The sequence below is a fragment of the Protopterus annectens genome, chromosome 4.part0 (genome assembly GCF_019279795.1).
Source record: "Protopterus annectens isolate FY-2018-M chromosome 4.part0, PAN1.0, whole genome shotgun sequence".
NCBI classification, from domain to species: Eukaryota; Metazoa; Chordata; order Ceratodontiformes; family Protopteridae; genus Protopterus; species Protopterus annectens.
Genome location: NC_056733.1, coordinates 1,303,975,118 through 1,303,989,910, shown reverse-complemented (window position 1 = coordinate 1,303,989,910; position 14,793 = coordinate 1,303,975,118). Strand labels below are relative to the sequence as shown.

Here is a 14,793-nt window from a genome sequence, read left to right as displayed (position 1 = left end):
GATTTATTGTCCATTTTAGTAACTTTTTTTAGGAAGTGTGCTGCAAGAAATCAATGTCGTGAAACAAAATTAACCTGGTCATAAGATTATTTCCCCTACTTTTTCTCAAGTTCAAAATCCCCGAAACTTTAACTAAGGCACATCAATCAAAGTCCAAGCTCAGCCAAACAAAAAACATTTTAGGGTGGCAGGCCCCAGTATACCCTGAAGCCCCTAACACTGCTGTATAACTCTACTCAAATGGAGTCACTGCCAGAGCACAAACAGAAACCGCACCATTAGTGATTTCCTTTGGGGAGCAGTGATTAGGTAGGTGAACTTTCAAAGTTTTAATGTCTTCCAGTTTTAGGGTAACACACAGTAACAAATACAATCTAAAGTTCATTCTGAATAAGAAGTCTGATTTAAAAAAGAAATAGCCACATCCATAATGTTAGTATGGTATTTCTGTTAAAAAAATAAAATTATGCAAGAGTGATCACTTCGCTTTGAGAGTCTACACTCTGATTTTCAGGAAATGTTCATGTTGTGTAAAGTAATAATTTAATGTTGAAAACAATTTTTTTTTCTCTGTTTTAGCATTGAATCCAGTGACCTACCTCTACTGGCAGCAGTAGCAAGCACTCACTCACCATATGTGGCTCAGATACTACTCTGAATTACTGAAGGGTGGGGCTAAACCTCCTTTTTCGAGGAAACTAAATGTGAGTCCGTCAGCTGTAATCTTGGATGATGAGATCCCTGCTGTTAAGATGGTTTTGTCACAGACTTTCCCATAGTGTCACCTAACTGGTGTGAACTAAGCCACTGAAGACCGGAATTGGAATACATCAGAATTTTTTCTCATTTGAAGATTTGTACATCCTTAAAGAAAAAATAAGAATAATAACAATTTAAAAAGTGTGTCCAGCATTACCAGTATTGATAAATTATGAACTCAGCAAGACAACATTTCTGCAAAGTTGTACAAGAAAGTGGAGTAATGCAGAAGAATAAAAAAATGTGCTTTACTGTTTTTAGAATGCTTGACTAGTGCAGAGTTGTTACCACAAGAAAATGTGGTCTACTGAACAAGAGAAGTAACGAAGTATAACCATATGACTCCCTACAACTAACAAGAGGGCCACCAGTATCAGAATTATTTTACAATATTATCTGTAGCCATTTGTCAGTGGACAAGCCCCTTGTTCTTTTTTTTTTTTTTTTTTGGATTAATTAAGCATTCTGTATGTAGCTGCCAGTGAGGCTGTCATTACTAGCATACACAAGGAAGTTCAGTTTCCAAAAAAAGTAGTAATTAGAAATATATTTCTTTAATCTTTTCTTGTCTAATAAAGAATGCAGAACATTTTATTTTTCTCAATACTAAAGAAGCAATTGCATTTTATCACTAAATTGTGGTGCTGCATAAATAGGTCATTGATGAGGGAGACAAGAACAGGATGGCCTAGAATTGCGTTTTGTGGATTCTTTTCCCTCTCTTTTAATGCTGGTGGTGCCTCCTAATATTTCATTGTTTAAAAATCTACATCCTCTAGAGTTTCTGTTTACCTTCTTGCTGAACTGCTTCTTTTATTAGAGGATCTGCAGTGTGTGTATTATCCTCTGGTCAGCTGTCGGAGTTCTAAATGTACATCAACTCAAAAGGAACGCACTGGGATTGCATCTTGTGTCCAGTTATGTGGATATGTATTCTTTGTTATGAATTAGTTTGTATTATTTTTGTAAATGTGTCTCTTATACTTGGTATTAGTTCACCACATGCATTTAATATTTTTGCAACATTTTGTTGAATACATCTGTAACTTAAAGATGTCATTTTCAGTGGTTGGTGGTTTTGTATCCTGGATAAAAATAACAGTAGTTAAGGCTTAAGAAGTGTGGCTTCAGAACTGTGGTATCTTTTGTAAACCATACAAATCCCATAGTTCATTTCAGTTCTCAATGCATGGTTTTGAAAGTCTGCATCTGCAAATAATTCCTGGTCTTCTAGCAACAGATGGGGTAATCATAAAATGCAGTTAGTTTCACGGGAGTTCATTGTGAACACTTACCACTTGCTTTAATGAGTTATAGATAAATATGTGAAAATAAGGAATGCTCTCTGCTAAAAAATTAAATGTAGACTTACTCTAAAGACTCACTATTATTTAGGTACCCCTGTGCAGAGGATAGAGTATAGTTTTGGAGGGTAAGTTAATAAGCTGCAGATAGATATGGGTTTGATGCCCATGGCTTATACTTGCATACTATCGGACTCCTATCAAATAAGTTTACCAGACTGGATATCCCAGGTCACCTCTGAAGGCATACTCTTTCATCTTGTATGTCTTATCGAGGTTATAAGTAAATTACTGTTAGCTTGTCTCCCTAATTAATAAGGTTTTGAGTATTTTTTATCTCCAGTTTTATACACTGTGTTACACAGATTAGTTCCAGTCTTCCATTGTAGTTTTCACCTGGTAACTGCACCATTGGAACATAAAGATAATATACCCATAGTGCACAGTAGACGTTTTAACATTTTGAACTTTCATCAGTTTTATTGAGGGACTTTGATAATGCATCTTGCTATGCAAGTGGCTTACACTAAAGCATAAGTGTAAAGTCACATAAGTCATCATGGATGGATGCCTTATTGCAGATTCATAGAAATTGCTGTCTTCTTGCAGAATCAGAGTAACTGTTTCTGTCACTGAACTGCATGTAGCAGAAGTACTTGGTATGACATATTATGGGGTATTTCGGATGACAGAATTTTGGTTGTATAAATCATTTGTGTCCATCAGAGCCATAGCTTGCTCATCTAGCACCAAGTGGCATTCCCCTGATATGGTGCAGAAAAGGAGTCCATTCCCCGATGTTGTGCTCCCCGAATTCCCGATCTTTGCCTTTTCAACTCTTAAGTTGAAAATCAAAAAAAAAGTCATCTTGAGGACAAGAAAAAAGGCTCTGTCTTGTGAAAAATGTAGCAAGCCACCTGTTAACATGTTGCACCATACACAAAGCACTTAAGCCGTGACCACATATGCACTGCTTACTGATAAGCATCTCTTGATTTTGTCCCCCAATACTTTGTGTTAATGGCAGCTTCCCCTATCACCAAACCCTGGTTACACTGCATCACATTCAGATATATATATGTTTGTTTTGCAAAGTGCTGCCAACCCTGCCACAGCCTTAACTGACCATGGGTTCTGTCTGGACTGTTAGTTGGAGTACGATATCCAACTTCAGTCTTAGTCCTACAATGTTGAATGCCCCCAGTGGCAGTTGATGTTAGGAGAGAGATATGTTGGTTGCAGATGTACACTGATTCAGCAAAGATAAGAAACTGTACATTTGCTGCAGCTGAACTTAAGACCAAATATGGATAAATAATGTTTGTGTGTGCAAGAGTCTTCTGAGGCTGAGACTGTTATAGATCTATTGGAAAAAATGCCATAAGGAGCACACTGTTCCATGAGTTGGGACCCACTTTATTATAAAAGTTGCATCATACCAGGAAGACTGGTATGATATTTAATCGGCTTTTTTTTTTGTGAAGCAAAGATAGCCACAGCTATCATGCAGGTGGCTTCATTGTCTGCACCCCCAGGTGTATAATCATCTCCAAAATTGCAACATCTTACATGATTTTATGAAGTGTGCATTTTTCATGTTTGGATATTGTGTTGTTGCCTATCAGCAGTAGGTTACTGTTTGGTTAAGCACCATGCCAGGACGCAGACAGTGGAAGGGACTTCACTTCAGATCTCATTGAATGAAGATCCTCTTTGTCATCAAAAGCTGGGGTGTTTTAGTTGCCATTTTATACACAAGGCTTCTCCATATTACATCTTTAACTGTCACAACAGCAGTACAGATGCCAACCTGAATCGTAATCAGAATCTTGCACTTCTGTGTGATTCTCTGCAAACAGCAGCATATGTTGCCACGTAGGTGATAGTGTTGTAAAAATGTGCCCATCATCCTTTCTCAAAATAAAAAGTAATCTTTTGCCCAACGACCTTCCAGAAGCTGTTACTAGGTCTTGCCTCTGGGATTACATAGAGGCTTTATGACCCCCTTTGAAACTTTTGAAGTGCTAATTTTGAATTAAAAAAAATATATATTATACTCTCATATGGGAATTACTAAGGAGTTGTTAAAAGAAGTACCCGGAAAGAATGTGGTTTAATTTTGTTAATGGTACCCTCCCCGGAAGAACAGGAGAGATTAAAAGTTTTTTTTTTTTTTCAAACAAGGACTCAGATTTTCATAATTGGCATTGACTTGCATAGTATTCACAAACTTGTCCGTTTCCATTACCACTTTAAGAAGTTAAAACTGTGTCTTTAATAGGTTTATAAAAAGGTACACAGCGTTGTTTAGAAACATGTTTTAGTGTTTTATTGAACAGAACATTGTAGTAGTTTATGTTGGTATCAGGCAAATTCCAAGCTGTCATTTAACTACTTACACTGTTGTTTAAAAAGATTATCCTTCATTATGTTGCTTCCTGCAGCCGAGCTTCACTGTAATGAAAGTTTTCCTGCATCTGTTTATAGATATCCTTTTTCTCTCTTGTTTGTATACCCCTCAACTGTCCAGATTTTCAAAGAATGAGCAGATTAATTGCCTCATATTTTTGTTTTTTTCCTCATAATTGTGTGCTTTTCTGGAAAATCAGTAAGGATTGAAGTAAGTAAATAATGAAATACATTTGAGTTTTAGACTTCATATACTTCATAAAATATATGCTAACCCAAATCCTGGTATTCAGTTAACTTTCTGGGTTTATAAGAGCAATATTTAAAGTCTGTTTCTATTTTTGGATCTGTGCCCCCCCCCTCCCCATTATTTTAGGTTTTGTCCAGATTTCTTGTGCTAAGAAATTGAGAGCTATGCTTGTATGTATTTCTGATTGTTGATTTATAACAAATCTGTTCAAGGAAAAACTAGTGGGTGGCTTTTAAAGAGATCATACAGTACTACCTCAGCTAAGTAAGACTTTGCAGTCTGTGCTTTTCTCTGCTGATATGTTTTAGCAGCCTTCAGTGTGGCTCCATTTCTTTTAACAACCGTTTCTCGTGATAGAATGTCTGGATACTGATTACTCTTCTACTGTTTTCCTTTTTAACGTTAATCTTCATGCACCTTGAAAATGTCCTGTTTTTGTGTAATTGGGAAGTCATTTAGAGGCTGGAGTTTGTTCACTATGTGCAGCTACTTAAAACTGAGAAGCTGCCTGCATAAATGCATACTAAAGTTATGTGGCCTGAAGAAAACCTGAATTTGCATGCTGTCCTCAGCTTAATTGGAAATACTGTCTTGCACTTTGTTTACTTATTTTTTTTGTATGGATGCATGTTAAAACCTGGTTTGTTTATGCTTGCCACATAAGACTGTTAAATAAATCATCATAAAAATGAGTACAGTGTTGGCAGAATGAGCTATAACTTTAGGAATGTTTATCTTGTTTACATACGGTAGTATGTAATCCCAAAATCTAAGCAAAATCCATCATGAATGCTGTGAAGCCCCATCTAGATCTCATCCCAGCTAACAGTTTTCTTGGTTAGCTTTCTGTCATTCATGGTACTTCAGGTTTATTCAGTCTAGACAAAATTATTTCACTGATTTACCTTACATAAGGTCAAACCATACTAGTAAACAAATAACATTTAATTGCTTTGGGATTATCAGTGGCATTGATGGTTAATACAATATAATACAAGCACCGTCACAAAAGGGATTTTTTTAATTATATAAAGTTGACTTAATTTATTACCATATTTTTCTATATATTTAACAAAGATATTCTACTTTGCTACTGTTTATAAAATATTCCCCAGAAAGTATGTTACAAGTCTTAAGTGAGATGTGGATGATATATTCTAAATATGTTGTAAAACAATCTCTGGTGTGTCTGTGTTTATTTTTCTTACTGTAAATAAGTAAACACTGAGCTGCTAAAAGCATTGTAATGCTGTACATTGCACACTTTGTTTTTGCATTTTGTGTAGGAACTGTTGAATGTTTTGCTTTCTTTAAATTATGTGGTTATTAATGGTATGTAAGTGCTGGTTTAAATGTAAATATGTGTTATTTTCTGTTTTGTAAATACTTCTCAGAATATCAGTTGTATACTACTTATTGTTATTCCCAATTTTATGGGAACTTTGTGCAATAAATATATCAGCATTTTTCTTTCTGTGTTTATTTGAGTCAGTACAAGTACTAAATGTTTTTGATATTTTAAACTGATAGTCTCTATACTGCATCTCATCCCCGTGTTCACTCTGCTCTGATAAAATGTGTTTTTTGGGAGAGGATAAATTTAGTGTACTGTTCCACCCGTGAGCATCCAGTCAGATAAGTGCAGATAAAAAAAATTATTTCAGCATCTGACTTTGGAGGCCTTTTACAACTGACAACTGTTTGGATGTCCTTTTCTGCAGTAGTCAGCTCAGAAATGCATTGCTGTCTTGTTAATATTCTTGGGACAAGCAAGCCTCCTGCATACCATGGTATCACAACCAGGATAAGAGGGCTTATTCAGCTTTTGTACTGCTTAGCTCAGCATTCATCATGGTTTCCATTTTCAGTGCTAGAGAACTAAAAACCTTCCAATTGTTCCAGTAGCTGCCATGTCACAATGTAGGATCCACACCAGCGCTACCTGTATTACTTGGATGAGTTCAACATTAATCATGGAAAAGTTTCCATTTTCATAGCCTAGAGAACTAAAAACATTCTAAGTGTTCCAGTAGTTGCCATATAACAATCTAGTATCCACACCAGCACTGCCCACATTGCCTGGATGAAGAGCACAATATCAGGCACTGCCAGAATTTCCAGTGATTCAGCCCTGCCACCGAGAAAAGGGGTGGTAGAAGAGGGTGCTTTGTGTGATCCCAGGCTGTTCATAAGTTGGTACTAGGCTATCGGCACTAGGGCATATACAAGCCTAGCCATAACAATTCCCTTGCTATTTCTTCCCACAATATTTACTTCCCTGGACCCCTGTCTAGCAGGGCAACTGAAGTGATCCCTGGGGTGAATTTCCTATCTCCCATCCAGTCATCAAGATTCCTTTTGAAGAGGGCCGAAGAGGGACAAAGTATTTAGAGAAGATGAAGGATTCAGAGGCTAGGGATTGGTCTCACCTTTCTCCAGGTAAGTCCATCTCTTGGTGGCCTTCTGGTTCAAATGTGCTGCCACCTCCGTCATTTACTAGGGTCTATATTATATGAACGAAAGTTCATATAAATGAGCGCTCAATGAGCGAAAATCCCGGACATCAAAAACAATATTGTGGGGGCCTGCGACCCCCACACCCCCGCTAAATATATATTCCAACTCTGAGATTGCACTACAGCGAAGAAAGGGCAAAAACTCCAGTCTTCACTGTACTGCGATCCCACAACACGCACCTCGATGTCTGGGAGTTTCGCTCATTAAAGCGTTCGCTTATATGAACTTTAGCTCATATAATATAGACCCCTTTTTCTACAGGCAAATACCTGCAGCATACTTGCAGCTGGCCTGCACTGAAGGAGTACCACCTTGAGTCCCCTACAGCATGCATGGTTGTCATGCTGAAGGCCTCCAACTTTGTTTTCCCAAGCATCCTCTCCTTTTTTACAGGTTCCATTGAGTCCTGCAGAATAAGCAAAGACCATCGTGAAGGCCTTACATGTAAAATGTACACCAGCTCTTTGATATCTGGCAGTACCTTTCCTCTAGGGTGTGTATCCTATCCTTTTGAATGTGGCTTAATGCCAGTGTTGGGCTGTTTGCAGGCCATTCCATTATTAGTGATGTCTCTTGAGAGGCATTCCAGTGGTGCCAGTGTCCTTTCACCTAATTTATGTCGCTGCGTATTTCATGCCCAGCTCCTCTCAAGTTAACTGAAACTGTGTCCGCTTATCAAAGAGCCACAATAGCGCTTGGTGTCCTGGGATGGGGAATCCAAGGGCCCAGAGACCCTTATCTGAGAGACAACTAAAATGGGTCCTCCCCTTAGCTCCTGCAATGGATGTAATTCTTCAGAGAGATTCTTATTATGATTGTTTTCCATGGAGTGGCCTGTGGCCCTTTTGCCTTCTTCCCTGAATCATTTGAACAGTTATCTGAGCAAAAAGGGATTAGCCTATGTTTATCCCAACCATGTAGCCTAAGGGATGGCATTTCTGTTAGTGTCTGAAATCTGCATCCTCTGTTCCCAAAAAAAGTAGAGGTCCCCTCAAAGAGAAGATAGATTTCCTCTGTAAGCCTACAGAAAGTAAAGTGAGATCCTGAAGAAACATTGTAGCACAAACATCTACATAGTCTAATTCAGCATGGCTCCCTAGACCACAGGACCTTTCCATCTTGTTGCTCCGGTGTCTAAGGCACTGGACAAGGTGAACTGCAAGTTATTCTGTGCCATGTTGAGGCTTAAATCTCAACTACCCGTCTCACTTGTCAACATTTATTCCTCCCTATTGGACTCTGCTCTGGAGAAGTCACATTTCTTCCTCTGGGATGAATGAAGAGGTGGTTATAAAATCCTTACCATGGCTTCGATAGTGGGTTCCATGTGGTCATGTGTATTTTTTCATTTATCTTTTTTTGCACCCATGCTTGCTAACCATGGCACTCTCTCCCGTCAGACTTAGTCCATCCATAGTACTGCTTGGGGTAAGCACTGCCTGCGGAAGCCATCATCCTGGCACCTGAGAACATATTGTTCATGGCTCTAATTCCACCCTAGTGGTGATGTGGGAACCCATGTCACGACAAGGACCGAATGTGCCCTTCAGCCTTGCTTATGAAAACTGCTTTGTGTGCAGCAGCACATGTACAACCAGCATGGGAGACCACAACCTGCATCTTCCCTGCACTGCCTTCTCTGCTTCAGGCAAATTTCCTCTTGCCCTGAAACATCAACAAGGCAACCAGGAACCACCTCCTTCCATCTCATGATAGTGGCATCAGTTACTTGAGTGCCTGAACTGCCTAATAAGCAAACTCCGATCACATAAGTTGTAGCTGGTGGTTTATCCATCTGTGCCATGGAGCTTGGCTGGTCCTGTGTAATTTGGATTGTGATTATGTAAAGGCTAGAACAGCACTGCTTCGATCAGACTGGTATCTTCATCAAGAGGAAGCTTGTACTAGAATGTGGAGACTCTCCAAGCATCAGGAATGTCTGCTATCCCCTTTTACTATCCAACTTAACCAAGGAAGATGACCCTGAAGGCTCAGCATTCACAATACTGGTAGTTGTCTGAGTGTTACTGAGCATAGTTTTCCAAATGTGCCTTGTCTTGTAAAACCAACACAGTGACTTTTGGGATGTTCTTCGTGTTTCACTGTTGTAGTCATTACATTTGGGTAATCTGCTGGCAGGTTGCCCTCAGTCGGCCTGATTAACAAAGTCTTTGGTCATGTGTTGGTTGGCTGTCCCTTCTTCCATGACATCAGGTCGTCCGGGGTATAAAACATGCAGCCAACGCCATTACATCAGTCTTTCTTGCTGCGCGGTGCCGGAAGCAGAAGCAATTTGCATGTGCCTGTCGGCCGACTCCAGAAATTTTCATTTTCAAGTTTCAGAACCGAAGTCTTAAACTAAAAGCTAAGTACCCCGTTGTGGAAACTTTTTCTTGCTCCTTACCGATGTCAGTAAAAGTTAATAATTGCATTACTTGTGGGAAGCAAATACCTCATAAGGATTTTCATTTGTACTGTATTCTTTGCCTAGGCCCTGACCACAATGTACCTTACTGTCGGTTTTGTGCCAAATTTAATCAACGCACTATTAAACGTCTGTATATTTTTGCTTCTAAATATTCTGGCTCACAATTTAATTATCCAGAAATGTCGTCTGTTAGCAGTCCGACTACCGGAATACCTAAAAAACGCAAAGAAAAAGACAAGAGACTGGCCGTCGAGGTCCAGAACTGACTACGACACTTCTCCTAAGCCAGTCGCCAGTTCGCCGGTACTCAGTGAGGCGCTTTTGCAACCCCTGATACCTGTTACTTCTGGTTCGCAGGCCTCTACTGAGACCCATTCAGAGTATGCCGTGAGATGCTTCAATTATGGAACCCGTGGATGTCTCTACCGTAGATGGGTCCAGAGCCACTGTGCAGGCACCAGCTTCTGAGGGTGTTTTCAGGCCTACAGATTTGTATATTAGACAGACGCCATCTTCAAAACTAAGGCCAAAATCTAAATCTATGTCTAAAAAACCGACGCCTGGGCCACATGTGCAGGCCCCTATGCCTAAAAAACAAATTATCAAAATGGCTGAAGATTTAATGACTCTGATCAGGGGTAGCCAATCCCCTCCTTCTAAGAGGCCTAGACAAGACATTGATTATGAATCTTCTGAACAGGATTCTATTTCTTCTGACTCTTCTAATGAACAGGATTTGTCTATACCTACTTATGAGGACTCTGATGCAGAAGATTCCATTCCTTCTGCCCCCCCCCCCCCCGAGGATTTTTCTTTTGGGGAAACTTTACATGCCTTAAGGGAATATTTCCACTGGGAAAGTCAGGATTTCTCTGAATCTAAAAAGAGATTTTCTTTTTCTTCTTCAGCATAGGCCTTTGGCTATACCTCCTGTTCTAGACATTGTTGATGATGTTTTTTCAGAATCTAGTATGGCTCCTGATTCTCTGCTGCCGGCTCCTTGTAAGCCAGACAGATACTACAGGGTTCCTGACTCCCACAAATTCCTTTTCAAAAATACTATTGCAGATCCTGAAACCATTTCTCAGGGTCCCAAGGGCATTTAAGGCCTCTACTGCTAAAAATCCTACCCCTTCTGATAGAGATTCCAGGGCGCTGGATAGATGGAGTAAGAAGGTTTACACTTCTGCAACCTTGGCAATCAGGGCTTTAAACTGTCAATTTCATATGCTTAAATATCAACAGCATATCCTGGGACTGCTTAAACAGAAAATGTTAATTTCTGACTGTGTGGAAAATAAAGATTTACAGGATTTATTGCATTCAGCTGAACAAGTTGGAAAACATACTTTGCAATGTGGTTTTGATTCTCTGGAGGCCTCTTGCAGGGCTGATGTAACTGGGTCTGTGCTAAGAAGGCATGCTTGGCTCAAAGTGCAAACGCTGCATGATCACGTTAAAGCAAAATTGTTGGATGCTCCTTTACAACAGGACCGTCTCTTTGGTAATAAGGCTGAAGAAGTTTTAAAAAAGATGGAAGATAAAGCTAAATCTGTGCAAACTGTGAAAGATTTGTTACAAGTGCAACCTCCAAGATTTAGTAGTCACTGGCCTACTAAGAACTGGTCCTTTCCAGTTCCTTCGAGAGCCGCTCAAGTCAAACCCAGACATTCCAAAGGCTCCAGGTTTCAGTCACAAGGGACTATTAGAACAAAGCAACGGGGTGCCTCCACCTCCAAATCTGGAAACAACAAGGCACCTCCCTATGGTAAACAGTCTCAATGTCTTCCTTCTACACTCACCAAGCACTTACCGTTTAGCTGCCCCTTTGGGGGGAAAACTGGCACTTCGTGCAAGAAACTGGCAACTTATAACCCAGGACAAATGGGTTTTAAATATAGTATACCAGGGATACAGATTTCATTTCCACACGTTGCCAATCCCAAACGGATGGCCAGACCTGCCCCCAAATCAGTGGGCAGAGACCCAGAAACAAGTACTATTCCTCATGAACATGGGGGCTATTCAACCAGTACCAGAAGAGGAAAAGGGACAAGTTTCTATTCAAGACTTTTCCTGGTACCCAGAAAAGACAAATCATGGCATTCAATTCTGGACTTGTCTACTCTAAATACATTTCTGGACATTCCAAAATTCAAGATGCTGACTTCAACAGTTACTTCCTATGCTAGGCAAAGATGCACGGTTGATAACTCTAGACTTAAAAGAGGCTTACCTGCATAATCCCAATCAGGGAATCTTGCAGTAGATACCTCCGCTTCAAAGCAGGCTACTTGCATTACCAGTTCTCTGCACTGCCCTTTGGCTTATCTACTGCACCCAGGGTCTTCACAAAGTGCCTGGCTCCAGTAATTGCATTTTGCAGGCAAAGAAATATTAAAATATATCCATACCTGGACGATTGTCTAATTCAGGCAGAAAACAAGGACATTCTTGTAAAGCATCTGGAGTTTGTAAAAAGGGCTCTAACTTATCTAGGGTATACCATAAACGAAAAGAAATCACAGCTGGTACCCCCTCAAAAAATTACATTCCTGGGTGCAAGCTTGAATACAACTGCCCAGATGGCTTACCTTATACCAGAAAAGCAAATTCATTTGGTAACTTACTTCAAACAGGTGGCCACAAAAACCCTGCTATCTGCAAGACAAATTATGAAAGCCTTGGGGTTCATGGACTCCTGCATTCTTCTAATTCCATATGCAAGACTGCATATGAGGAAATTTCAGTGGTACTTAAAAAGTTTATGGAGTCAACATTGTCACAGTCTGGAAACAATGATTCCTATCATACCATGCCTGCAACTAGAGTTCCTATGGTGGGCAGAGGCCTGCCATCAAAACAAGGGACTGCCATTCACTCCACCCCCTACCGCCCAAACCCTAACTACAGACACATCAGACTATGCTTGGGGGGCTCATCTGGCAGGGAAGTCCTTTCAGGGCAAATGGAGCCCAAATCAAATGCACCTTCATATCAATCAAAGAGATGCTAGCTGTACAGAATGCACTGACAGCCTTCAAGGACTACCTTCATCCAGGACAATTAATGATGAAGACAGACAACACCACAGTTATGTGGTACATAAACAAGCAGGGGGGTACACACTCCTACCCCCTTTGCAGACTAGCCATGGCATTGTGGAACATGGCCTTGACCTACCAAATACCACTACAAGCTCAATTCCTGCCAGGAAAGCTGAATGCTCTGGCAGACGAACTAAGCAGAAATCTCATGGACCCACTCTAACGGAAACTGGAACCATGGATTTTCAACATGTTGACACGCAAATAGAGGAGTCCAGACATAGATTATTTTGCCTCACCACAGAACTATCAGTTGGACAAATTCTGCACAAGAACTCATCACAAAAAAGCCTGGAAAGTGGATGCTCTATCATTCAGCTAGAAAAACCTATCAATCTATGCTTCCCCCCCCCCTCTGCCTCTGCTCTCCAAAGTTCTACTAAAAGTCAAACAAGACAAACCAAAAATGATTCTGATTGCTCCAGACTGGCCTCACCAACACTAGTACCCACTCCTGCACAATGTGTCACACCTTCCACCGTGGCACCTGCCTCAGACATCTTAATTTACTGTCTCAGCAGAACAACCAAATTCTGCACTCAGCTCCAAACTTTGAATCTTGCAGCATGGCTAATCACCTAAGTTCACCCTTACCATCCCTCACCAAACCTGTGATGGATGTCATTTAGGAGGCGAGAAGGCCTAGCATGTTAGTAGCTGCATAGAGGTAGCTGTACTCACCAGTAAGAAGCACAGAACTAACTCAAAAAAACAAGCTACCCTGATGGACTCACAAAATCAATTGGCTGTATAACAGGAAGAAGAAAATCATGGCAAAAATTAGGAGGTGCATCACCCAGCAGGATAAAAGCACTGTCATCAAACTAAACAAACAACTCTGAGGACAAATAAAGTCTACCAAAGCCAAATTTGAGGTATGTTTGGCCTCCCAGTTCAAGGACAACCACAAAACATTCTTTAGCTATGTCCGCAACCTCAAAGGCAATACCCAATTGTGTGCAGAGCTCATTGTAAATGGAGCCACCTATACTGAGCAAAAAGATAAAGCAAACCACCTGGCTGATAAATTCATCTCCAACTTTACTCCTCTCTCTCTCCCCCTCAACCTTCCCTCAGGAAATATCATCAAATGTATCTCCCTCTACTATCACTAGGGAACAGGTCCTTAATGCTGTCTCTAAGACCAAGAACACTGCATCAATGGGCCCAGACAATATCCCAGGATGCTTTCTAAATAGCATGAAACATGACCTATCAGGACCTGTGGAATTACTATTTAACTGTAGCCTCCGAACAGGCTTCGTGCCTCATGAATGGATAAAGGCAACAGTCACTCCTCTGCACAAAGGTGGGCCATCTTTAGACCCTGGAAACTGCAGATCCCTAAGTCTCACTAGTCTCTTCTAAAGCCATGGAAATAATTATCATGGAGATGATCAACAGAGATATAGTAAACCTCCAGACACTAGACTTAACCCAGTTTGGTTTCGTCAAGGGCAGATCATGCTTATTCAACCTGGTGAACTTCTTTGAGAAGGTCACCAAAGCAATGGAGGAGGGCAAAATTGTTCACACTACCTACCTTGACCTGGCCAAGGCATTTGATACAATACCTCATTCGGGCATTGTTGACAAACTCAAGACGTTCGGTGCAAACCCATACGTCACCCGGTGGATAGCCAACTGACTCACAGACAGGACCCAGGAAGTTAAACTTGGGGAGTCCACTTGTACAAAGAGGCCAGTCACAAGTGGAGTCCCTCAGGGATCAGTCCTTGGACTGCTCCTTTTTGGCATTTACTTCTCAGAAGTCAAGCCAGTGTCAGTGGTCTCTGGCTAACAAAATTTGCAGATGATTGCAAATTAGGAACTGTCATTGAATCTCACTGACACAAATGTTCTCTGGGGGGGGGGGGGGCTGACACAAACAACTGGTGTCACAGTCATGCACTAAAACTAAATACCAAGAAATGCATAATAGTATCCTTTGGGAAGTCATCCATCCCTGGTAACTGTCATATTGACAGCACACCCCTTAGAGTTGACCCAGTAGTCAGG

The 14,793-nt window shown here is 40.6% G+C and overlaps 1 protein-coding gene across 1 annotated transcript in view; it reads left to right on the top strand.

Annotated features, from left to right (window-relative positions):
• Window positions 1-6,191, top strand: part of LOC122800442 (folliculin-interacting protein 1-like) — a 198,285-nt gene extending 192,094 nt beyond the window's left edge. The window contains exon 8 of the mRNA XM_044069887.1: window positions 580-6,191. Within this exon, the coding sequence (XP_043925822.1) occupies window positions 580-658 (79 nt within the window). The 3' untranslated portion in view covers window positions 659-6,191. The remainder of the gene's footprint in view (window positions 1-579) is intronic.
• Window positions 6,192-14,793: the final 8,602 nt, after the last annotated feature.